At 41.8% G+C, this 25,608-nt stretch overlaps 1 protein-coding gene across 12 annotated transcripts in view; it reads left to right on the forward strand.

Annotated features, from left to right (window-relative positions):
* agtpbp1 (ATP/GTP binding protein 1) overlaps nucleotides 1–25,608 on the forward strand; it is a 325,109-nt gene that overhangs the window by 165,153 nt on the left and 134,348 nt on the right. For all 12 annotated transcript variants that reach the window (XR_005461593.1, XM_038804830.1, XM_038804835.1 and 9 more), the window contains 7 exons: nucleotides 88–875; nucleotides 1,804–1,887; nucleotides 1,991–2,077; nucleotides 4,982–5,130; nucleotides 12,429–12,516; nucleotides 19,808–19,952; nucleotides 22,615–22,768. Coding sequence is in view for 11 of the 12 variants with exons in the window: in XM_038804830.1 (XP_038660758.1) it covers nucleotides 88–875; nucleotides 1,804–1,887; nucleotides 1,991–2,077; nucleotides 4,982–5,130; nucleotides 12,429–12,516; nucleotides 19,808–19,952; nucleotides 22,615–22,768 (1,495 nt within the window). In the remaining variant the exon portion in view is untranslated. The remainder of the gene's footprint in view (nucleotides 1–87; nucleotides 876–1,803; nucleotides 1,888–1,990; nucleotides 2,078–4,981; nucleotides 5,131–12,428; nucleotides 12,517–19,807; nucleotides 19,953–22,614; nucleotides 22,769–25,608) is intronic.

The raw sequence follows: 25,608 nt of genomic DNA on the forward strand, positions 1-25,608 counted from the left end.
ATGTGAAAGTAGTCAAGTATGGGCCTAGTGTGGTCTTTATATAAATAAACCCGTCTAACTTAGTATTTTCAACTTTCTTTGTTCTAGGCATATAATCACTGTGAAGAAAACCATGCCAGTGCGTCAATATCTGATGTTCAACGGCCAGGACCTATTATTGTGCCTACAGGAGGAGAAGAGATGCCGTCAAAAAGAAAAATGATTAAAGTTACGGTTAAAGAAAGCGAAACTCCAGAAAACCAACAGATTCTACCTAATGTTTATCAGGGAGCTGCAAAGGATCATGAACTACCAACACTTATAGATCTGCAGAACAAACAGCAGAGTAAAAATAGTGTAAACTCATGGTATTCTAAACAAAATGGGCATAATTCTACACAATGCTTGAACAATGAAATTGCTAAAGGCTTGGATGGTATGTCTTTGCACTGTAATAATGGTTCTGATGATGTAAAGTGTTGGAACTCGAGGTGTGTGAGTGGAATTGAGAATAAGCCCAGCTTTTTGACACTAGGGGAAACCTGCAGCAAAACCTGTCAACAGCTCTCTGGTTGTGGAAAGTCTTTATTTGTTTCATCATTTGGTCAGCCTCCATCTTGGCAACAGGTTGGTACCCAGCTAGGTCAATTATGCTGTTCTGGCATTGACACAGATGTAGATGATGAGTCCTCTATAAGTTCTGAAGAGCCAGGAATTTCTGAGTTACCGGAGCCAGGGGTCTTGCAACCACTTCATGACTCTGACCTTTATGTTGAAATTGTTAAAAAGACTAAATCTGTTCCTGAATACAATGAAGTAGCATATCCTGATTATTTTGGACATATTCCACCTCCGTTCAAGGAACATCTCATAGACAGACCCTACGGCGTACAAAGGTGAGTATGAAGGTGATATGCTATTACCAAAAAAAGAAAGTAATCTCAGTGAAAAGCAGAGGCATGACCTGAATTGAGAAAATTTCAAAAGAAGATGAATAACAAAGTTGTGGTTCAGTAATGCAAAGCTTGGATTTCATAAGCTTTTTGACTATGAAGAAGAGAAGAATGAAAATAAAGTAGTTTCACAGTTTAACTAATGGCACATATAATGATACTTTACTGGATATTTTGGGCTCATCTGATGTGTATTTTAGCATTAAACTGTAAGGGTTGAAAATATTTTGATCCCTTATGAATAATCCATCTTAAAAGATGATTTATGGTGCGATAATGCACTAAAGTTTCTGAACAATCCAACCATAAAATAATTAGAATAAATATGCTATGTTACGATTTTACACTACACGTAGGAAGAAAAAACCTCAGTGCATTAGATTTGGTAAATTTAGTTGTTGTAATGCTCAAATGTGTTGAAAGCAAAACCAATCAAAAAGTTTGCTTTATGACTTTAAAAAATGAGACCAAATCTGCCTTGTTTGCAATTGGTGTTTCCTTGCTCGGCCTCTTAATGTCATAGGATGAGAGGCTAGATTTAAGAAAAATAAATATCCGTATAAAATGTCATAGCATGAAATTGTAGAATCCACAAAGATTTTTATTTATTTTTGTACATTTTGAGTGTTTTTAATAATTAACAACTGTTTAATTATTTGTATAAACTATCAGGAAGGGTTCTAGTGTTTAAAAAGTTACCTTTGAACTCCAAATCAAATTAGTAAAAAGACCTATGAATGGTCTTTCTGTATTTTACTTAATCTGTTTAGGTTTTATTGCACTATAACTATCATTAAAAGAAAAATCAGCCATGAAATCATTGTTCACTATATTTATATATAATGGAACATTTTCTTTTTTTCGATAACAGAACAAAAATATTCCAAGATATTGAGAGGTTAATTCATGCAAATGACATTATTGACAAAATTGTATATGATCTTGATTTTCTTAGGTGAGTGAATAAAAGTTGCCAATCTTTATTACATAATCTAATATTCACCTGTATATGCCCAATATATGTACTCAATGCTTTTTGATATCCCTCTCTCATTTAGCTCTCCAATACCTGAAGATGCAGAAACGCTAAGATTCAATTCACAATTTGAATCTGGAAACCTTCGAAAAGCAATTCAAGTCAGAAAGTAAGATCGAGAGGATGTGCTGATTCTTCCAAAAAGATCACATGAATTAACTTAAATAATCCAGAAATGTATTTCGTAATTTATTCTAACTTCCATTTTCAGTTTGCATATTCTCCCCGTGTCTTCGTAGATCTCACTACCACAACCCAAAAAAAGATGTGCAGGGTAGGCGAATTGGCCATGGTAAATTGCCCCTTAATTGGGGAAAAAAAGAACTGGGTACTCTGTTTTTTTAAAAATACCGTTTAAGATAGTTGTTCAGAAATTGGCAGAAATAGAGAGTGTTCAGTTTGTGGCTGCAAATACCACCATTGAATTTCCAAAAAACATTTGATAAGATGTCATACAAAAAGGTTAATACACAAGATGCAGCCTTATGGAGTTGGAGGTTATACATTAGCATGGATAGAGGATTGGTTAATGGACAGGAAGCAAAAGGTTGGGGTAAATGGGGCATTTTCACATTTCCAGTCATTTCACTGGGAACTCAGTTATCTCAATGACCTAAACTAAGAAACCAAAAGTCTTAAGTTTACTGATGATACAAAGCTTGGGTGTGAATGCAAATTCTGAGGAGGACACTAAGAGGCTGCAAAGAGACAGAGACAGGTTAAGTGATTGGGCAACAAGGTGACATATTGAGTATAATACGAGGAAGTTTGAGGTTATTTACTTTGATCGTAAGAATAGAAAAGCAGAATATTTTCTACAGGCGGTGAAACTTGTAAATGCTGATGTTCAGAGAGACTTGTATCTACAATTAAAGCAACATAAGAAGTTAGCATGCAGGTACAGGAAACAATTTGGAAGGTACGTGGCATGTTGGCCGTTATTGTAAGTTATTGGAATAGAAGAATAAACATGTCCTGCCTCAATTGTATAGGGCTTTGATTACACCATACTTGGAATACTGTGTCCAGTTTTGGTCTCCATATTCAAGGAAGATATACTTGTACAGGAAGCAATACAGCAAAGGTTTGCTTGGTTGGTTCCTGGGACAAGAGAGGTGTTTGATGATGAGAGACTGAGTAAATTAGGCCTGTATTCTCTGGAATTTAGAAGAAATGAGGAATGATCTAATTGAAGCGTACACGATTCTGAAGGGAAGTTTGTTTTTAATAAGGGATTAAGCACTTGGAGATTTAAACATTTTCAATGGCTTTCATGAATGTGACTGTTTTTTAATATAGTAAAGACTAATAGATGGACTTATATCTTTTTCAACTCACTGTGGCTACTGGGATTTGATATTTGCTGCCAGCTGACCAGTTCATTGGTATCTCCCTGAAATCTACAGTTTTCTTCCTCAACCCTGCGGCCAATTTTTGTCTGATCTGGAAACGTATTAATTATTTCCCCTACTTCCACATCTAAATCATTGATAGATGCCACAAAAAGCAAGAGACCTAGTACTGCTCTAGACTATTTTCTAAATAGGGAAATGCTTAGGAAATCAGAAGCACAAACGGACTTGGGAGTCCTTGTTCATGGTTCTCTTAAGGTTAATGTGCAGGTTCAGTCGGCGGTTAAGAAGGCAAATGCAAAGTTAGCATTCATGTCAAGAGGGCCAGAATACAAGACCAGGGAGGTACCTCTGAGGCTGTATAAGGCTCTAGTCAGACCCCATTTGGAGTATAGTGAGCAGTTTTGGGCCCCGTATCTAAGGAAGGATGTGCTGGCCTTGGAAATGGTCCAGAGGAGATTCACAAGTCTGATCCCTGGAATGAAGGACTTGTCGTATGAGGAACGGTTGAGGACTCTGGATCTGTACTCGTTGGAGTTTGGAAGGATGAGGCGGGATCTTATTGAAACTTACAGGATACTGCAAGGCCTGGATAGAGTGAACGTGGAGAGGATGTTTCCACTTGTAGGAGAAACTAGAACCAGAGGACACCATCTCAAACTAAAGGGATGATCCTTTAAAACTGAGATGAGGAGGAATTTCTTCAGCCAGCGGGTGGTGAATCTGTGGAACTCTTTGCCACAAGAGGCTATGGAGGCCAAATCATGGAGTGTCTTTAAGACAGAGATAGATCGATTCTTGATTAATAAGGGGATCAGGGGTTATGGGGAGAAGGCAGGAGAATGGGAATGAGAAAATACCAGCCATGATTGAATGGCGGAGCAGACTCGATGGGTCGAGTAGTCTAATTCTGCTCCTAGGTCTTATGGTCTTATGCTCTGGTGATCTATACTGGGAACAGTCTTCCAGTCTCTCAAAATATGCCTTGATCTTACCCTTTGTTTCCTGCCGCTAAGCTAGTTTTGGATCCAACTTGCCACTTTCCCTTGGAACCTATGGGCTTTTACTTTTCTGACCTGTCTGCCAAGTGGCATCATGTTTAAATTCTTATTAATATCCATGCAGACTTACTTAATCAAACATGTTAACCTCATCAACCCTCTTTTGCTTCCAAATATGTCTGACGAACTCTATTGAATTCACTCTTCCCTGAACAAATTCATACTGACAGCTCTTCGTGCTCTGGATTTCCTTCCTTAAACCTCTCTCATTCTACCTCACTTTCACTCTTAAGACAGGTTTTTAAGACAATCTCTTTAACCACGTTTTTGTCCATCTGCCTTAATATCTCCTGATGTGGCTATATATGTTGTATTTTATTTTATAATGCCTTCTGAAACCCTTACGACAATGCGCAATCCAACGGCTATGCTGTGCCTGAAAAGCAGCTCAACGTGGCACAGCATGGCCGATAAAAGCCGGGAGGCCACATGTTTCTCGATGCTGCAAGCGCCAGGAAACACACGGCTAAACATGCTCGCTATGGGACTTTGTTCCCATTTAGTTGAATCGAGCCCTTTATGTTATGTCGGAGTACTATATAAATACAAGTTGTCATGAATTAATCCACGCCTTTCTAAATTCCTGTAACTTATTTCTAGGTTTGAATATGATCTCATCCTTAACTCTGACATAAACAGCAATCACCACCACCAGTGGTTTTACTTTGAAGTGAGTGGAATGCGAAATGCTGTTCCTTATCGATTCAACATCATCAATTGTGAAAAGTCAAATAGCCAATTTAACTATGGTAAGTAAGGCTTTTTTTTACTATTGTTGGCATATTTTATCATTATTTCTGTATTCTCAGTTATTAACCAAACTGCAGATATACTTAAAATCCTTTCTCTTCGGTGAATAATCATACCACTTGTGGGTACGATGCCAAATATTAGAAGATTCAAATATGAAAAACAATAGCTCTTGTAGCATTCTGTGGTGATTGTAAATTTCTTAGTTATCATTTTAATGGCACCCACATTTTTCCAATCCATATTTTACTGAGCTCACACTTTTTGATTTTCTTGGACCAAATAAGTCAGTTTAAAATCCTGGTTACAAGCAAGAAAACAGAAGTGAGAACTCAGTTGGGGGTAGCTGGAAGGGGGAAGGTACTTTCAACTAAGAATCAAAGAACACCATGCACCATTATAGTTTGAGGAGCATTCCAACCAAAGTTTCTGCTGGATTGGGAGGGTTACGCCAAGGATCAGTGGAAGGAAGTCTGGACAAGGTCAAGGAATGTTCTCCAGAGCTGTGGCTAATTTGTGGTTGAACCAATTCAAAAAGGTTATCATGACGATATTTGCCTCGTTAGCACCAGTTTAGCAGCACTGCATTTTACTGGGCTTTGGTAAAATATTACTTGCTTAATCTGGTATCAAATGCACATGTGTGTCATCGTGAAAAGGCTCCTTTTCAATAGGGAATTGTACATATGTCAGAGGCAACTGTTCAGTGCGGCTAACATCTCGAGCGTAGTGCATAACTATGGCATAACATCTTTCACTAATGGTTTCTTTGACCATAGCTTGAAGGATGTGAATTTTAAATCACATAATAAATTTGTTCTAAATATTCTTGCTCCGATGATGGCAGACAGTTCAGCATACAGTCTAAAAGAAATGCTTAGGGAGCATAATTCCTAAACTGACATTTATTCATTCAAACAACTTGAAACATATATATGTTATGCAAACCTTGTGAAGGCATACTGTCACTTGCAGCTTCAGCACAGATGCAGCACTATATAAATAGCACAAAACAATTTTTAAAAACACAGGAAATGTACAGCAGCATTTTGGAAGATAGTTTTTTTTTCTCCTTTCAAGGGATGTGGGTTTTTCTGGCAAGGCAGCATTTGTTACCCATCCCTAATTGCCCTAGGGCTGTGTGGCGTGCTCGGCTATTTCAGCCAGCAGTCAGCCACATTGTTGTGTGGTCAGGGGTCACATAGGCCAGATTGGGTAAGGATGTTGGATTTCATCTCCTAATGGACATTAATGACAATGATTGATCATAGTTGGCATGGTCACCATTACTGAGGCTTGGTTTTATATTACAGATTTTTATTAATTGAATTTAATTTTCACCAGCTGCCATGGTCAGATTTGAACCTGTCTCCAAAGCATAAGCATGAACGTCTGGATTACTAGTTTAGTGACATTTTCACTGCACCACCGACTCCTCCTGAATTGCTAAATGCAGAAGTAAATGAATGAGTGAAACAATTCCACTTCTGTGACTACAGAACGTGCAACATTTTATATCTAATGTATCTGTTTTCATCAAATTGCAAAGCTCAAAGCACCTGTCTTCTCTTTAGTGGCGATGCTGAGAGCTGGGAAGCAGTGAGTACAGGAGGCTGTGTGCACTTTGCTCCCTGTGAATTGAACAGCTGTTACTGGAGCTTGCTAAACCTGCAATTCTGATGCCCGCCAACATTCCTCAGCAAATAGCGACCAAAGAGCATTCAGTACTGTGGCTGTATTCTGTGGAGTTAAGAAGTGATGCTCAGCAACTGTCCCAGAGCCCCTGGTTGCGATTGGAACTCCATGCAGTTGCATGGACATGACAGAAACACATATGTATTTCTCAGAGCATTCTCAGCAAATACCTCTGCCTGGATTTAAAACCAAAAGACTCAGAAATGGATTATACAAATTTGTAGTCTTCACACAAGCCTAAACCTGGTAACTTAGTCAGCTGGTCTCAAGCAGATTTAATGGCTGAATTTAGAGTGTAGGTAGAAGGAGTATTCCTGAATCAAAGATCCTGTATTCCTTAAAATATGGCTTTCTTTTATCAGCACATTTTCAGAACCTCAGTAGGATTTCAGCTTGTTGAAATAGTATTCCATTTAAACAGAATTTTCTGTTTTTATCCCATTTGAACTACCTCGGCTAGAGTTCTATTTCCAGGGCAAACACAATCATATTATCCTCTGTACTTGCAACATCAACAATTTCTGTAAAGGTTGTGGATATGTTTCTAGTTAAGATTCTAGGTAATTAAAATTTATTTTTTCTGGCTAATTTTTTTAAAAATCGCTGCCTTTCTAGAAGTTGTTTCTATCCATTCATCTACTTTTGATGAGATGATTAAAGGTACCATAAGAACCTGAATTACAATCCAATATTGGTTTCTGAGTTGCCTTTCCTCCATTGGCATTTTGCTTTAACAGAATGCGTTAAAATCAAATCACCCTTAAGGTTATTTACTTTCCTAGCAATGTAACGTTTATAAGTAATTCAGTTATTCACTACTTCAAACATATTAAGATTTTGATTACTGATTTTTCTAGAAAGATCTTTTGATGCCCCTTCGCCAGTGAGACAAAAAGCCCTATGGGTCTGATGTGAGGAATAGTCAAAGTACAATAATTTTCTGGAAACACTCAGCAGGTTAGTCAGCATCTGTGGAGAGAACAAATAAGTTAACATTTTAGGTGTAACCCTTTGTCAGTACTGGAGCAATTTATGGATTTAAAAAAATAAAAAGGAACTGGATGCACATAGACATAGGAGAAAAGTGGAGACGGCTCCAATAATTAATGAGCCAAGCAGAAGATACCTGGTGGTGTGGGATGGTTTTATCAGATTTTTACTTAGGAGAGATAAGGGTTAATTGCTGGGGTGAACACACTGTTGGAACACTGCTGTCTGCACTCTGCTTTTTCTTGTTATTTTTAACCCTGCTTAATTCACCTTTCTGGTTCTTGAACTGGTTGCACTTGCTCTGCTTTGCCAGTTTTGAATGATTCCATTTCCATTTGCCTTAACCCACCCAACACCATCTCAGTTTCTCAATTCCGTGTGTTGTAATTGTCTTTAACTTCTCCCATTGTGACTTCCATTGTCCCACGTTAATACAATTAAAGCCAGTTATGTACTTTGGAGTTCGCAGAAAAGGACAAGAAAAAATCAAATGTGAATATACTGAACTAGAGAAGAACTAAATTCAGGGATTTGGCCCAGGTGGATTGCAATTGGAGATTGGCAGGTGAAACAGTAAAAGGGAAAGGAAGGGCATGCAAAATTAGAGCTTCCTGGATGGCTAAAGATGTCCAGATTAAAATGAAACATAAATGTCAGGATTGTAAAAGTAGAGCACCAAGCTGAATACAGAAAGTATCGGCTAGGAAAGGAAAGAAGGGGCAAAGGAAGTGTACAAGAATAGATTAGCGAGTAACATAAAGGAGGAGCCAAGAGTCTTCTATTATCATATAAACAGTAGAATTAAAGTAAGGGTAGGGTGATTTCAGGAACGAAAACAAGCTGATCTTGTTGATTTTGCTGTGGTTCTGATGAATATTTAACATTCCTCCACTAAAATGAGGATGCTGCTAACGTAACAATAAAAGAAGAGGTAGTGGGAACTAGGAAGCAATAAAAAAAAGGTACTGGAAATGTTGCCGATGCATAATGTAGAAAAAAAAACATCCAGTGCCAATGGATATCTTAAATTGCTGAGGGAATAAGAGTGCAAATTATGGAGGGTTAGGCCACAATTTATCATTTGTCCTTGGATGGTGCAGGAGGTCTGCCAGATTGCAAAGTTGCACAACTGCCGAAAAAGGGGAGAGGGATTAACTTGTCCTCTACAGGTCAGTCATTCTAATATCAGTGATGGGGGTGGGATGAATCTTTTGGAGGCAGTAATCACAACAATATTATTTGACATTTGGGCCAGTAAATGAAAGCCAGCATGGATTTGTTAATGGTAAATAGTGAATCAAGTTTTCCAATTAATTAACAGTGTGCATGAGGAGAGTCTGGTGTTGTTTATATAAACTTTCCGAATGCACATAATGTATTTGTTAGTAAAATTGAAGTCTGTGGATAGTGACTGCTTGGGTATAAAATAGGCCAGGGGACAAAAACCGGGAGTAGTGATAAACGTTTTCTTTGCAGAGCAAAATGTCTGTATTAAAACAACTGCTCTCACTGATTTGTAGTAATGACCTGGCTTTGGGTATAGAAGACATGCTTTCAGTCTTCCAGATCACACAAAGTTCAGAAACATAGTAACCAATGAGGGAGATAATAACAGACTTCAGGAGCACATGAACAGACCAGTGAAATTGGAAGATGCATGCATGACACAATAATTTAATGCAGTAAAATTATTCATTTTGGTAGGAGGAATGAGGAGAACTAATATAAAGTGCATGGTTCAATTATAAAGGGGGTGGAAGAACACAGATGGTCAGACAAGTTGAGAAGGCTGTCAAGGTGGCATATGGGTGGGACCCCTTAAAAACTTAAAATAAACAAAAACAAGGAAGTTATTCTTAATCTTTATCAAATGTTGGCTATTGTATTGTGTCCAATTCTATGTCCTGCACGTGTGAAGAAGGTGCTTAGGAGACTTTTCTAGAATGGTACCAGAGATATGTGTCTTAGGTTCTGTGAAGATAGGATTGTTCTTCTTGGAGCAGAAAGGGTTAAGAGGAGATTTGGTCAAGGTGCGCAAAATTATTTTTTGATTGGTTGTGCAAGGAGAAACTGTTTCCAGTGGCAGCATTGTCAGAAAGCGGAAAGTACAGATTCAAGGTAATTGGCAGTAGAATCAAAAGCAACATGAAGAAAAAAATATATATACAGTGACTTATTATGAAAAGTAATGCATTGCTGGAGTTGGCCGTGGTGGGAGATGTAAAAGTTATAGTTTCAAAAGGGAATTAGATGAATAGTTGAAATGGAAAAAATTTGCAAGGCTATTTGGAAAGAGCAGGGGAGTGCATCTAATTAAATTGCAACAACTGGCAAAGACGCAATACTATTTGTGCTGTATCCTTCCATAATTTTCTTATCTCCTGTTTTTCATTCACACATTTTACTGACCAGCCTGCTAACTTTTCAATTTGTTTGCTTTTCTCATTCTACAGCTTTGCTTTTTTTCCTGTTCTCTTTAATGTGCTACCAATTTCTTTTACTTCTGACAAGAGTTACACTTGAAACATTAACTCATCTGTTGTCTCTACAGAGACTGCCAGACTTGCTAAGTGTTTCCAATTATTTTTTGTTTCAGATTTCCAGCATCTATAGATATTTTGCTTTATATTTATGACTTTAACATTAACCTAAATGAACTGATTTAAAACATTGCAAAGTACCAAAAGGTAAAACACACATAATTCAAGTTTGAGATTTCTCCATGCAATGAGTTGGTTGAGAAGGTGCAGTGTTGTTCCCTTGTTAAAATAAAATCTGAAATGTGATTATACTGATTTTGTTCGTTGAAGGTATTTATCACATCAGTATCACTGTTAATCATTCAAATAGAAAATTTAACAAATTACATTTTATCAATAGGATTACCTATATTGAAAATATTGGGACCATTTCTTGTGAAACTAATTCCCAAAGACCCTGAAGACAGAATATTTCAAATGTTTAAAATATTTTGCATGTTAGTTACCTCATGTGAAAGTATTGGTGTTGTCTGCATTTATCTAAAGAGAACTACATGGTGACCACATTAGCAATGCAGGTCTCTTTAAGAGTAAACCAGGTCTTGCTTCAGAATGAATTGAGGACAGGTGATGCCCATTGAAGCTTGTACTTAAGAACTGGGCTTTTCCCTGGTGGCCGAGTTGCTTCTGGACAAGGAAAATATCAAGAAGAGAAGAGTAGAAACCAGTGTGTACGCTGAGCTGTAGTATCAAAATGAAGCTGTTGTGAATCATCAGAATGTCTTCTGCTGCCTTATTTGGTAAATTAATATTCACCTATTTAACATAAGGCAATGGCCGAACAACCTTCTAATGGACAGCCAATGATTCCGATGGCTGAAACAATTATAATATAGTCTTCTGTTGATGATTTGTTCATCTAATCCCTGACCGGATATTTTAGTATAGGTCAGACTGCTATTATAGAGTATGAACGCTATTACAAAACAAGTAAAATGCCTGATTGGAGATGTTCAAACTTTCTTATTCTCCATGTGACTGTGATCCTTTGTAAGTGCCTGACATGTGCTAACAAACGAGTCAAAATAATTAGTTTATTACTTCTGGGTGGGTGTAGGGGAGATCTAAGTTTTCTGCCCCTCACGGCATATTTATCTGCACAAAGCAGCAGGAGGAAAGAATCCTAACATTTGCATTTCTGCAATAAAATTTCAGCTCTTTCCAGCACCCAAGACGAAAGTCAGAATTAACCAAATGTCATCCTGTAGCTTAAGTGGTTTGGATTTTTTTCTTTAAACAATATGCAGCAATGGAAGTAGTATTGGAAATTATTTAGGGACATGAGCTGCCAAATATGGTTGAATGCCCACCTCATTTTCTGATCCACACCTGTTATACAAGACTCTAATTTACAGCCAGAGCCTCATCAAATTTGAACTGGATCTCCCATGCACTTATTCATCTTCATTGACTTGTATTTAAAAGCTAGCATGGAGACTTTGAAATTTAACTTGCTGCTTTAGGCAGGCAGAGTTTTAAAAAAAAAAAAAATACCATGAGCTACCATAATGGCAAAATTAATCTAGTCTCATTGAAATCATAAAGGGAGCAGACTTGAGTCTACCATTACCACCATTACATTGATACCAGATATAGTTCAGTCCAGTATCATGACAGTGTAATGAGTTCCAATATGTCATGATGTAGAAGAGTCAAATAATGCGTGCTTAACTGTCAGAGAATCTGCAAGATCAGTCTTAAATATTCTTCCACTTTGGGCAGTTGCCTACACACCCTATCCTTTTTAAAAAACACGCAGTGGCTATATGCAATCACCTATGCTGCATGTGATATGTGTGTATGCATTTACACAATTAAAAAAACTTTGAATATATTGTTTTTCTTTTAGTATAATGCAAAATTCTTTCCACGAATTTGATTGCAAATTACAGCATGTCTCAGTACAATTAAGCCTTTAATGACATGGTGAATTAATAGACAGTAAAGGTGAATCAATAGACAGTAAAGGATAATCTCACATTGTTGAAGCTGTGAAATATACTTGATGGATATGCAATTTGCAGTTTATCACATGAACATTAGAACCTTAAATATTTATTTTCCTTTTGAAGGTATGCATCCCATAATGTATTCTGTCCAGGAAGCCATGCTTGGAAGGCCACAGTGGATACGAACTGGGATAGATACCTGTTATTACAAGTATGTACTCTGTATATATTGATAGAGTTATATATATGTATATTCCACTGGCTTGGCCAGCATTTATTGCCCAGCCCTAATTCCCAATGAGACGGTAGTGGTGAACTGCCTTCTCAAACCATTGCAGTGTATGTTCAGGAGGGAGTTCCAGGATTTTGACCCAGCGAAAGTGAAGGAATGGCAACGATGAATGACTTGGTGGGGAACTTCAGATGGTGCTGTTCCCATGTATCTGCTGCCCGTGTCCTTCGAGATGGTAACGGTTATGTGTGAAAGTTGCTGCCTAAGGAGCCTTGGTGAACAGTGCATCTTGTAGATAGTACATATTGCTGACACTGTGCATTGATGGTGGAATATTTGTGGGGGAGTGCCAGTCAAGCATGCTGCTTTGTCCTGGATGGTGTCATGTTTCTTAAGTGCTGTATTCATCCAGATAAGTGGAAATTATTCTATCACACTGACTTGTGCCTTGTAGATTCTGGACAAGCTTTGGGTGTCAGGAGGTGAGTTACTTGCCACACGATTCCTAGCCTCTGACCTACTCTTGTAGTCACAGTATTTATGTGGCTAGTCCAGTTCAGTTTCTGGTCAATGGTAACCCCCATGATGTTGATAGTTGTGGATTCAGTGATAATAATGCCTTGCATGTCCTGGGGTGAAGGTTATGGTTTTTCTTGCTGGAGATGGCTTCCTGTCTCTAAGCCCGCCTAACACCTTACTATTTCTTAGTATTATGCTATCTATCTCTACCAATTCTTTGTGCACCTTCTCTAATGTAGATTACAAACTGTAAAATCATCAAAATATTCTTTGGAAGATAGAGGAAGCAGTGTTTATTTTTGTTACTTTACAGGAAACCTCAACGACAAACCCAGCCCTTTCGATCCTCCAAAGTTGTCTTCTGGGGTTTGTGCCAAAGTTGGGAGAGTTGTTTCACAAACTAGTCAAACAATAACCTGACATAGAACATAGAACGATACAGCGCAGTACAGGCCCTTCGGCCCACGATGTTGCACCGACATGGGAAGTCAAAAACTAAAGGCCATCTAACCTACACTGCCATTATCATCCATATGCTTATCCAATAAACTTTTAAATGCCCTCGATGTTGGCGAGTTCACTACTGTTGCAGGTAGGGCATTCCACGGCCTCACCACTCTTTGCGTAAAAAACCTACCTCTGACGTCTGTCCTATATCTATTACCCCTCAATTTAAGGCTATGTCCCCTCGTGCTAGCCACCTCCATCCGCGGGAGAAGGCTCTCACTGTCCACCCTATCTAACCCTCTGATCATTTTGTATGCCTCTATTAAGTCACCTCTTAACCTTCTTCTCTCTAACGAAAACAACCTCAAGTCCATCAGCCTTTCCTCATAAGATTTTCCCTCCATACCAGGCAACATCCTGGTAAATCTCCTCTGCACCCGTTCCAAAGCTTCCACGTCCTTCCTATAATGAGGCGACCAGAACTGTACGCAATACTCCAAATGCGGCCGTACCAGAGTTTTGTACAGCTGCAACATGACCTCATGGCTACGGAACTCAATCCCTCTACCAATAAAGGCCAACACACCATAGGCCTTCTTCACAACCCTATCAACCTGGGTGGCAACTTTCAGGGATCTATGTACATGGACACCGAGATCCCTCTGCTCATCCACACTGCTAAGAATTTTACCATTAGCCAAATATTCTGCATTCCTGTTATTCTTTCCAAAGTGAATCACCTCACACTTCTCTACATTAAACTCCATTTGCCACCTCTCAGCCCAGCTCTGCAGCTTATCTATGTCCCTCTGTAACCTGCAACATCCTTTCACACTGTCTACAACTCCACCGACTTTAGTGTCGTCTGCAAATTTACTCACCCAACCTTCTGTGCCCTCCTAGATCATTTATAAAAATGACAAACAGCAACGGCTCCAGAACAGATCCTTGTGGTACGCCACTCGTAACTGAACTCCATTCTGAACATTTGCCATCAACCACCACCCTCTGTCTTCTTTCAACTAGCCAATTTCTGATCCACATCTCTAAATCACCCTCAATCCCCAGCCTCCATATTTTCTGCAATAGACAACCGTGGGGAACCTTATCAAACGTTTTACTGAAATCCATATACACCACATCAACTGCTCTACCCTCGTCTACCTGTTCAGTCACCTTCTCAAAGAACTCGATAAGGTTTGTGAGGCATGACCTACCCTTCACAAAACCATGCTGACTATCCCTAATCATATTATTCCTATCTAGATGATTATAAATCGTATCTCTTATAATCCTCTCCAAGACTTTACCCACAACAGACGTGAGGCTCACCGGCCTATAGTTACCGGGGTTATCTCTACTCCCCTTCTTGAACAAAGGGACCACATTTGCTATCCTCCCGTCCTCTGGCACTATTCCTGTAGCCAATGATGACATAAATATCAAAGCCAAAGGCTCAGCAATCTCTTCCCTGGCTTCCCAGAGAATCCTAGGATAAATCCCATCAGGCCCCGGGGACTTATCTATTTTCACCTTGTCCAGAATTGCCAACACTTCTTCCCTACGCACCTCAATGCCATCTATTCTAATAGCCTGGGTCTCAGCATTCTCCTCCACAACATTATCTTTTTCCTGAGTGAATACTGACGAAAAGTATTCATTTAGTATCTCACTTATCTCCTCAGCCTCCACACACAACTTCCCACCACTGTCCTTGACTGGCCCTACTCTTACCCTAGTCATTCTTTTATTCCTGACATACCTATAGAAAGCTTTTGGGTTTTCCTTGATCCTACCTGCCAAAGACTTCTCATGTCCCCTCCTTGCTCGTCTTAGCTCTCTTTAGATCCTTCCTCGCTTCCTTGTAACTATCAAGCGCCCCAACTGAAACTTCACGCCTCATCTTCACATAGGCCTCCTTCTTCCTCTTAACAAGAGATTCCACTTCTTTGGTAAACCACGGTTCCCTCGCTCGACCCCTTCCTCCCTGCCTGACTGGTACGTACTTATCAAGAACATGCAATAGCTGTTCCTTGAACAAGCTCCACATATCCAGTGTGCCTAACCCTTGCAGCCTACTTCTCCAACCTACACATCCTAAGTCATGTCTAATGGCATCATAATTACCCTTCCCCCAGCTATAACTCTTGCCCTGCGGGGTATACTTAACCCTTTCCATCACTAACGTAAAGGTCACCGAATTATGGTCACTGTTTCCAAAGTGCTCACCTACCTCCAGATCTAACACCTGGCCTGGTTCATTACCCAAAACCAAATCCAATGCGGCCTCGCCTCTTGTTGGCCTGTCAACATATTGTGTCAGGAAACCCTCCTGCACACATTGTACAAAGAACGACCCATCTCATGTACTCGAACTATATCTTTTCCAGTCAATATTTGGAAAGTTAAAATCTCCCACAACAACTGCCCTGTTACTTTCGCTCTTTTCCAGAATCATCTTCGCCATCCTTTCCTCTACATCCCTAGAACTATTAGGTGGCCTATAGAAAACTCCCAACAGGGTGACCGCTCCTTTCCTGTTTCTAACCTCAGCCCATACTACCTCGGAAGAAGAGTCCCCATCTAGCATGGTTTAGCTCACTGAGCTAAATCGCTGGCTTTGTAAGCAGACCAAGCAGGCCAGCAGCACGGTTCGATTCCCGTATCAGCCTCCCCGGACAGGCGCCGGAATGTGGCGACTAGGGGCTTTTCACAGTAACTTCATTGAAGCCTACTCGTGACAATAAGCGATTTTCATTTCATTTCATTCATCCTTTCCGCCACCGTAATACTGTCCTTGACTAGCAGCGCCACACCTCCCCCTCTTTTGCCCCCTTCTCTGAGCTTACTAAAACACCTAAACCCCGGAACCTGCAACAACCATTCCTGTCCCTGCTCTATCCATGTCTCTGAAATGGCCACAACATCGAAGTCCCAGGTACCAACCCATGCTGCCAGTTCCCCTACCTTATTTCGTATACTCCTGGCATTAAAGTAGACACACTTCAAACCACCTACCTGAACACTGGCACCCTCCTGCGAAGTCAAATCTATGCTCCTGACCTCTATACTCTCAATCTCCCGTACCCCAAAACTACAATCCAGGTTCCCATGCCCCTGCTGAATTAGTTTAAACCCCCCCAAAGAGCACTAACAAATCTCCCCCCCAGGATATTGGTGCCCCTCAGGTTCAGATGTAGACCATCCTGTCTATAGAGATCCCACCTTCCCCAGAAAGAGCCCCAGTTATCCAGAAATCTGAATCCCTCCCGCCTGCACCATCCCTGTAGCCACGTGTTTAATTGCTCTCTCTCCCTATTCCTCATCTCACTATCACGTGGCACGGGCAACAACCCAGAGATAACAACTCTGTTTGTTCTCGCTCTGAGCTTCCATCCTAGCTCCCTAAAGGCCTGCCTGACATCCTTGTCCCCTTTCCTACCTATGTCATTAGTGCCAATGTGGACTACGACCTGGGGCTGCTCCCCCTTAAGGACCCGGAAAACACGATCCGAGACATCACGTACCCTTGCACCTGGGAGGCAACATACCAAACGTGAGTCTCTCTCGCTCCCACAAAATCTCCTATCTGTGCCCCTGACTATTGAGTCCCCAATTACTAATGTTCTACTCCTTTCCCCCCTTCCCTTCTGAGCAACAGGGACAGACTCCGTGCCAGAGGCCTGTACCCCATGGCTTACCCCTGGTAAGTCGTCCCCCCCACAAGTATCCAAAACGGTATACTTGTTACTCAGGGGAACGACCGCAGGGGGTCCCTGCACTGACTGCTTCTTCCCAGTCCCTCTTACAGTTACCCATCTATCTCCAGACAATCTCCATTGTCTGTAAGATATGATTCCGCGAGTATCTCAATGTCCCAGACATCCCTGGGTATGTCCTGTCCCACTAGCAAGACGCAGCAGAGGTGGCGGCACAGTGGTTATACAGTCTGGAGGGAGTTGACCAAAGAGAACTCAGCATCCACTCTGGACTCCATGAAGCATCAAGACAAACAATTCTGCTAATTACCTGTCAGCTGACAAATCAGTACTCCATGTTGAACATAACTTGTAGGAATCGCTAAGGGTGGCAAGGGTTCAAAATGTACTCTGATGGGGTACTCCAATGTCCATCACCAAGAATGGCTCGGTAGCACCAGCACACACCGTTGACCAAGTCTTAAAGGGCATAGCTGCAAGACTGGGTCTGTGGCAGGTGGTGAGGGAAAACCTACTTGATCTCATCCTCACCAACCTGTCCGCCACAGTTGCATCTGTCCATGACCGTATCGATAGGACCAATGCACATTCTTGTCGAGACAAAGTCCCATCTTCACAGTGAAGATGCCTTCCACCATATTGTGTGGCACTACCACAGTGTTAAATTGGATAGATTTTGACCAGATCTAGCAACTAAAACTGGGCATCCATGAGGTACTGTGATGCATCGACAGCAGTGGAATTGCACTCAACCACAATCATGGTAACCTCATGGCCTGGGTATCTCCCGCTTTTCCATTACCGCCAAGCCAGGGGATCAACCCTGATAAGCGCGCAGGAGAGTGTGCCGGGGCAACAGCAGGCATGCCTAAAAATGAGGTGACAACCTGGTGAAGTTACAACGCAGGCTTACTTGCATACCAAACAGCATTAGCAGCAAATAATAGACAGAACTTAGTGACTCCACAACCAATGGATCAGATCTAAGCTCTGCAGTCCTACAGCATTCGATTATGAATGGTGATCGACAAGCAACTCACTGGAGAAGGTGGCTGCACTGATATCCTCCTGCTCAATGAAAAAGGAGTCCAGCACATCAGTGCAAAAGGTGAGGTTGATGCATTTGCAACAATCTTCAGCCAGAGGTACTGAGTGGATGATCCATCTTGACCCCCTCTGGAGGTCCCGAGCACCACAGATGCCAGCCTTCAGCTAATTCGATTCACTCCACATAATAAGAAATGGCAGAAGGCACTGGATAAAAGGTGATTCTGGGCAGTCGTACTGAAGACGTGCCCCAGAACTTGCCACACCCTCAGCTAAGCTGTTCCAGTCCAGCTGCAACACTGGCATCTACCAATGTGGAAAATTACCCAGGTATGTCTTGTATACAAAATGCAGGAAATATCCAACCGGACAATTACTGCCCCATCAGTCTACTCTTGGTCATCAGTAAAGTGATGAAAGGGGCAACAGTGTTATCAAGCGGTAATTACTTAGCAACAACCTCCTCACTGATGCTGAATTTGGGTTCCACCAGATCACTCATACTCTGACCTCATTGATTCATACATGGACAAAATAGCTGAACTCCAGATTTGAGGTGAGAGTGACATCAAGACCGCATTTGACCGAGTGGGACATCAATGACTGCAGTTTTACTCGGGCCCCATGTGAATCGGGGGAAAACCCTCTGCTGGTTGGAGTTGCATCTGGCACAAAGGAAGATGGTTGTAATGGTTGGAGATCAATCATTTTACTTCCAGAGCATCACTGCAGGAAATCCTCAGTAGTGTTCAAGCTCCAACCATCTTCCAACTGCTTTATCAATTACCTTCCTTCCAACACAAGGTCAGAAGTGGGGATGTTCGCTATTAATTACACAACGTCCACCATTCACAGTGACTCAGATACCGAAGCAACCCATGTCCAAATGCAGCAAGACCTGGACAATATCCAGGCTTGGGCTGACAAGTGGCAGGTAACATTTCCACCACACAACTGTCAGGTAATGACCATCTCCAACAAGAGATATCCAAACCATTACCCCTTGGCATTCAATGGAATTGCCATTTCTGAATCGCCCACTACCAACATCCTGGGGGTTACCATTGACCAGAAACTCAACTGGACTAGCCGTATAAATATTGTGGTTACAAGACCAGGCCAGATGATAGGAATCCACCGGCGTGTAACTCGCCACCTGACTCCCCAAAGACTGTCCTCCATCTGCAAGGCGCAAGTCAGAAAACTCTCTACTTTTCTAGATGAGTACAGCTCCAACAGCAGTCAAGATGTTCGACACCAGCCAGGACAAAGCAGCCTGCTTGATTGGCACCCCTTCCACAAACATCCATTCCCTCCTCCACTGACTAACAGTGCAACAGAGTGTACCATCTACAAGATGCACTGCAGGAATTCCTCAATGTTCCTTAAACAGCACCTTCTTAAACCACGATTGCCACTGTCAAGAAGGTCAAGGGCAGCAGACACGTGGGACCACCACCAATGGGAAGTTCCCCTCCAAGTCACTTAGTATGATTTTATGTTTAAGATTTTAACACAGTTATGCCTTTTTCTTGTAGGAATCATTTTTCCAGAAGTTCAATAGCAGCTGGGGGTCTGAAAGGAAAATCTTATTATACTCTGACATTTACAATTAACTTTACCCATAAGGATGATGTGTGCTACTTTGCTTACCACTACCCATACACCTACTCTACCTTACAGGTAATATGCTCAATAAACTGAATTATGCTTTTAATTAGAGAAATGTGCAATATGCAGTCAATGCTTGCATATTATGCAGTATGTGGATGGCTCAACATAACCCTCTTCATTTTACTCAAATTTCCATTTAAGGTGGTGTAATTGTGAAACCTCAGCTGGGTGTAATTCCTTTTGGTTTCAGATAGATTTTCAGACTGCTTGTACATTAAGCTAATTGCTTCATCATAGAGCTTGTGTTCTGAATTGTGTTTTGGTGAAAGATCCATTACAATTGAGATCTTTAGCTTTTATATTTCTTAAAAGGTCTGCTAATGTCTTTTGAGCATTGTCAAATAATTGACTGCACTCAAGTCCTAATTTGATTTTTAAATTATGTTGGAGAGAAGTGGAATTTCCGCGTTGTGTTAAAATAACCTAGTTTCTGACTACAGACGATTGAGTAAATTAAGTTGCACAGTCCATTTCTTCTGCTCTTGGATCATAGTACTATTTCCAACCAATTTCTGTACATAATGGGCGGCACGGTGGCACAGTGGTTAGCACTGCAGCCTCAGTGCCAGGGACCCGGGTTCAATTCCGACCTTGAGTGATTGTGTGGAATTTGTACATTCACCCCGTATCTACGTGTTAACTCCGGGTGCTCCAGTTGCCTCCCACAGTCCACAGATGGGGATTAGGTTGATTGGCCATGCTAAATTGCCCCTTAGTGTTCAAAAAGGTTAGGTTACGGGAGATAGTGTGGGGGCCATGGGCCGAGGTGGGATGCTCTTTTAGAGGGTCGGTGCAGACGCGATGGATCAATTGGCCTCCTGCTTTGTAGGAATTCTCCTGCATTGTATGGATTCTATCATTCTATAATGCAACTAATGATTCGCATTTTATTGCAAGTGCAATTGTTAAAAAAATATTTGGTAATCAAAATGAACAGTCTCACTGGGAAAAGAGCTTTTACTCCCTTTAAATTTTATTTGGCTTAATATTTCTTCAAAAGTAAGTAAGTTGTCTAAATAAACATGTGTTTTTCAGAGGACAATTATTTGATCCAACATACAGTATTGATTCATTTCCATTAGATAGGATCTGGTTCAAGCATATCTTTTTCTGGTAAATAGGCATTTATTTGAGTTAAATTATATTCTCAACTTTTCTAATCTTAAATGATTTCAATTTTTGTTCCTTTATTTGTTTGTCTGTATTTGTGAGTTTTTGTTTTTAATATAACTTCACCTATAAGCTGTTCCAATAGCTGATTACTGGATCATGATCCATACTGATCGCGCTTCATTGAATTCACAGTGCAGAAGGAGGCCATTTGGCCCATCGAGTCTGCACCGGCTCCTGGAAAGAGCACCCTACCCAAGCCCACACCTCCACCCTACCCCCATAACCCAGTAACCCCACCCAACACTAAGGGCAATTTTGGACACTAAGGGCAATTTAGCACTTAACCTGCACATCTTTGGACTGTGGGAGGAAACCGGAGAACCCACAGGAAACCCACGCACACACGGGGAGAATGTGCAGACTCCATACAGACAGTAACCCAAGCCGGGAATCGAACCTGGGACCCTGGAGCTGTGAAGCAATTGTGCTAACCACAGTGCTACCGTGCTGCCCACTTTAATATGTTTCCACCTGAAGCACATGCTAGGGGATTTTCACAGCAACTCCATTGCAGTATAAATGTAAGCCTACTTGTGACACTGATAAAGGTTATTATTATTATATGTGCCTGAAGGATATAAGCTCATCAGAGTGTGTGACAACCTCTGAATGGACCAGAGCATATTTGCAAGATATTTCCAATATTTTTCCCCAATCTGTAATGAATTAGTGCTGAATCGATATCAAATGCTGTCACCACATTGAACATCTCCAAAAGAACATAAGATTTGTAAATTTCAAATCCAGAAGATTGACTGGTGCATTGTATGGGATTGAAGATCTTTTCCTCCAAGCATTCTGGTTTGCATCACATATAGACAATGGGTTTATCTTCTCTAAATTGGAAGCACAAATCCTGATCCTAGCACTCCTATGCTTCAGTTAGTAGCAGGTTAGATATTACGATAACATAAATTCTCCTTTTATAATAAGGTAGCTTGAATGCACTTGGCATTAGATATCTTGGAGGAGTTATCTATAGGTTGAGCGATGCAGGTCAAATAATCCTTGGATTAATGATATAGGAAATTAAATACTAGTAAAATATAGGAAATTAAAATACTAGTAAAATATAGGGTGTGAGGTTGGACTTGCAGAAATTTGCTTTAGAATTTGGTACATAAATTACACCTTAGATGAACCTCGAGTTTTTTTAAGTTACACTAATAACTATATTTCAAATGTACTTAATTGGCTACAAAATTATTTGGGATGACTGTGATTATGAAAGACGCTGTATGGATTCAAGTCCATCTTTTTGATGATCATTGTTTCTACAGTTGGTCATCCAACCTAAGTCACAGTTTAAATTTCTGGATCAAAGCAACCAAGACGTACATTTTCTCATAAACTTGACATCCTTATGCAGTAGCATGTTCAAACTGTAATCATCACCACTATCCACAAACTATCATTTCTAATCTTAATGCAGTCAGAATATAAATATAATGTCCATAAATAACACAATTCTGTGCATTTTCTTGTCTTTTAAATAAAGATGCACATTAAGAAGCTGGAGGCACTACATGATCCTCAGCAGATTTACTTCCGGCAAGATTCGATCTGTGAAACTTTAGGAGGTAACCCTTGCCCTGTACTGACCATTACCTCTGTACCAGAGTTCAGGTCCTGGGAAAATCTATACCAGTTTAGTAAGTAGCTTTTCATATTTACTTGAGCTAAGATTTGTAGTTCATTCACTGGCACTGTGAGTGCATTGTGAATGTGACCTATAACTCTTTTATAGTTGTCTTAAGATCAACATGCGGACAAATATGTTCACTATGTTTTGGATATGACTGCATTTTTAAAATCAATGTAAGCTTTGTTATTTTCCTTGATCATGAAATTTGAAGTAAAATTCTGCAGACACTCTTCAGTATCTCAGCCATGAGATAATTCTTATGCAGAGCAGACAGTAATTGGTGACAGGGGTGGGTGTCTCCATTTCAGAGACTAAGTGTTAATGCCCCCACGGCTCACCTCCTGGCGACTCCCGCTACTCCCCGCAGCAGACCCCCCCCCCACCTCCAGCAGCCAGCGGCACGCTCTAGCCCTCTCTTTTCTCCCTCAGCAGCCACAGCGCCCGTTTCCCAATTTTTAAAACAAGTGAAACTCGCCATTGGTAATTCTTCCTGGCAGAGGCAGAGCATTGCGGGAGCCCCAGAGAATACTGGGTCAGGCCCGCTAATGATATGCCAATGGAGTTTACTTTATGTGCGGAGTAGAACGCATTGCCGCCACTGTTGAAACACTGGAGCGTGGCATTCTGGCGGGCTGCCAGCGCTGCCCACAATCCCGCCTAGGATGTCTAGGGCTCTTCTAGCTGAGTCCAATCCTGTTCTCATTTAGCATCCACATATTCCAGGACAGTTTACTGCATAATTATCAAGAGTGGGAAGTGTGGTTATTGGCCTGTAATTGCAGTCATCGTTGAAAGGACAGGAAAGGTACAGCATTTGCCTCTCACCTTGGAAAAAGCTGACCACAACAAGTTTGGCAGGCTGCAGAAAGTAGGATTCCTGTTTTTCAATGTCAATTTCAATATGGTATCTTCTACAGGGGATCTGTGGCCTCCATTAATAGGCAGGTACTAGACAGGCTGATCAACCAGTCAGATCGAATAATTCTCTCCGACAACAAGTAAAAAGCAGAGAAAACAAATTGCATTTAAATTAATGTACAGGAAGTAAAATAAAGTTTAGGACATGCACATGGGATTGAGAGAGAGGAGCATAAATACCAGAACAAAAGTTAAAAATGTATTTATTAAAAATCTTGAATTTTAAATGCTTTTCGAAGGGAATTCAACAGTTTTGATATCAGTTTTTCAGAGCATGAGAGTTGTTCAGCAATCATCCTGACTTCTTATGCCTTTAAAATCTCAAATACTCCTGATTGAACAAGGCTCAATGTTGCATTTGGTGTTTCCAGCAAAGACAGTTTGTAAATAGTTCAGGACAGATCAGCGGGTTCTGATGGTTCCCTCTGCAAATTGAAACAGCACACCTTGCAAAGGAGCATGATTCCTGTGGCTGTAGCTTCTGGATTTCACATTTAACCTTGCATGTGCAGATGCCAGAAGTTGCTGTTAATATTACAGGAGGGTCAGCCACATGGCATCCAGTGCCGCATGGGAGTAAGTGGCACGGCAGTCAGCTCAGGGAGCGTGACCAGGAGGACCGGCACCCAGTGCTGCAAGAAGGTCAATTACCTCTACCGGGCCACTCTGGTGAGTTTGGACCGGACACACAACCCCCCCTCACCCACCCAAGAGGATTCGCCTGGCACAGCCCCGCCCAGCACCGTTCCAGGTCCTGGTAGTGCCACCCTCGCTGCCCATTTCCCCACCCTGTTCTCTCCCCCTCCCACAATGTACCATGTGCGCCACCAACAATGCCCCCTCTGTATCCCCGCAAGAAGGGTTGGCCGACAACCGGCGGGAGAGGACCCAAACAGGCAGGGTGGGGTGCTGGACATCAGAGTCCTCATCCCCTATGAGGAACTGGCCCTGGAGCTCACAGGGGGGGCCAGGCACTGATCAGTAACCACTGTAGATGTTGGCACATGGCACAGAGGTGAGGATCCACTGGCTCCCACCCAGATGACCTCTCTGACCACATGTCCATTCTCCCACAGGACCTGCAGCCGAAGGCACTTGGGTGGCGACCGCAGTGGAGAGCCTGTTGCACAACGTTGGCCGTATGAGTGGAGATGTCCAATGTATGGCTCAGTCTGTGACTGCCATGGTTGAGCGCCGCGACAGCATGTCCCAGTCACTGGGAGAACGTGACCCAATACCAGGAGGACCTTGATGAGGCACTGCGGAGCATGTCCCGCTCTCAGGTGGACATTTCTGAGGTGCTGCAGAGCATGTCCCAGTCACTGGGGGACGTGACCCAGTACCACGAGGACCTTGATGAGGCACTGCGGAGCATGTCCCATTCTCAGGTGGACATTTCTGAGGCGCTGCAGAGCATGTCCCATTCTCAGGTGGACATTTCTGAGGCGCTGCAGAGCATGTCCCAGTCACTGGGGGACGTGACCCACTACCAGGAGGACCTTGATGAGACACTGCGGAGCATGTCCCATTCTCAGGTGGACCTTTCTGAGGCACTGCAGAGCATGTTCCAGTCACTGTGGTGCATTACTGAGGGTGTCAGCAGCATGCTGCAGACATTGGGGAGCTGCCAGGGCTGGGAGAGCCAGAAGATGCAGAGGCAGCCGCAGCTCAATCCAGCTGCCCGTCCTTCCCGAGGTGAACCCCAAGGCCCTATAGGCACCAACCAGGAGGATGAGGGCTAGCTGTCAACCCAGAGCCATCCTACAGGGTGGTGACGGCTCTGGGTTCGTCCACCGAAGGCTACGGGATGCGGCAAGCAGCAGGCTGCCTCAATCTCTGATGGGCATCCTGGGAACATACCTAGATACAGCGCTAGAGCTCGGAAGGCTAAGCACGTCGAGGAACACAGGGCAATGGGGGAGGGGTTGG

This window comes from Scyliorhinus canicula, chromosome 8 (assembly GCF_902713615.1).
Source record: "Scyliorhinus canicula chromosome 8, sScyCan1.1, whole genome shotgun sequence".
In the NCBI taxonomy this organism is placed as follows: Eukaryota; Metazoa; Chordata; class Chondrichthyes; order Carcharhiniformes; family Scyliorhinidae; genus Scyliorhinus; species Scyliorhinus canicula.